Below are 433 nucleotides of genomic sequence, written 5' to 3'. Positions count from 1 at the left end.
CGGCCGCTCCGAGTCGCCGGCCTGGCCCACCACGTCGCACAGCACGTACTGGCCGGCGCCATCGGGGCTCAGGGAGTAGCGCTCCAGGGCCTCCCGCACCAGCTCCTGGGCGCTGGACCGGCAGGTGGCCAGCACGCTCTTGTAGTGGGCGCCCGTGCACACGCTGTCCCCGAACACCTTGAGGACCCCGGGCGCTGAGAGCTGAGTGGAGAGCTCCGCCGGGTCGTCGCTGGCACCCAGGTCGGCGAAGGTGGCGTCCAGGTCGCGGTACTTGTAGCTCAGCGTGCGAGACAGCACGCTGGACAGCAGCTGGCCCTGCCGCTTCAGCTTGCTCTTGGCGGGCGGAGACATGATGAAGTGGGTCCCATAGAACATGGTGGGCCCGTCTTCACGGGCGAGGCTGCGGCTCACAGCTGGGGAGGCGGCCGCGTCC

General features: G+C 70.2%; 1 protein-coding gene across 1 annotated transcript in view; it reads right to left on the bottom strand.

The window, feature by feature from the left end:
* LOC102762072 overlaps window positions 1–427 on the bottom strand; it is a 43,360-nt gene extending 42,933 nt beyond the window's left edge. The window contains exon 1 of the mRNA XM_015565150.1: window positions 5–427. Coding sequence (XP_015420636.1) covers window positions 5–375 — 371 coding nt within the window. The 5' untranslated portion in view covers window positions 376–427. The remainder of the gene's footprint in view (window positions 1–4) is intronic.
* Window positions 428–433: the final 6 nt, after the last annotated feature.

The sequence above is a fragment of the Myotis davidii genome, unplaced genomic scaffold (assembly GCF_000327345.1).
Source record: "Myotis davidii unplaced genomic scaffold, ASM32734v1 scaffold399, whole genome shotgun sequence".
Taxonomy (NCBI): Eukaryota; Metazoa; Chordata; class Mammalia; order Chiroptera; family Vespertilionidae; genus Myotis; species Myotis davidii.
Note: the sequence above shows the minus strand (reverse complement) of the source record. Positions and strands in the feature narration are given on the sequence as shown.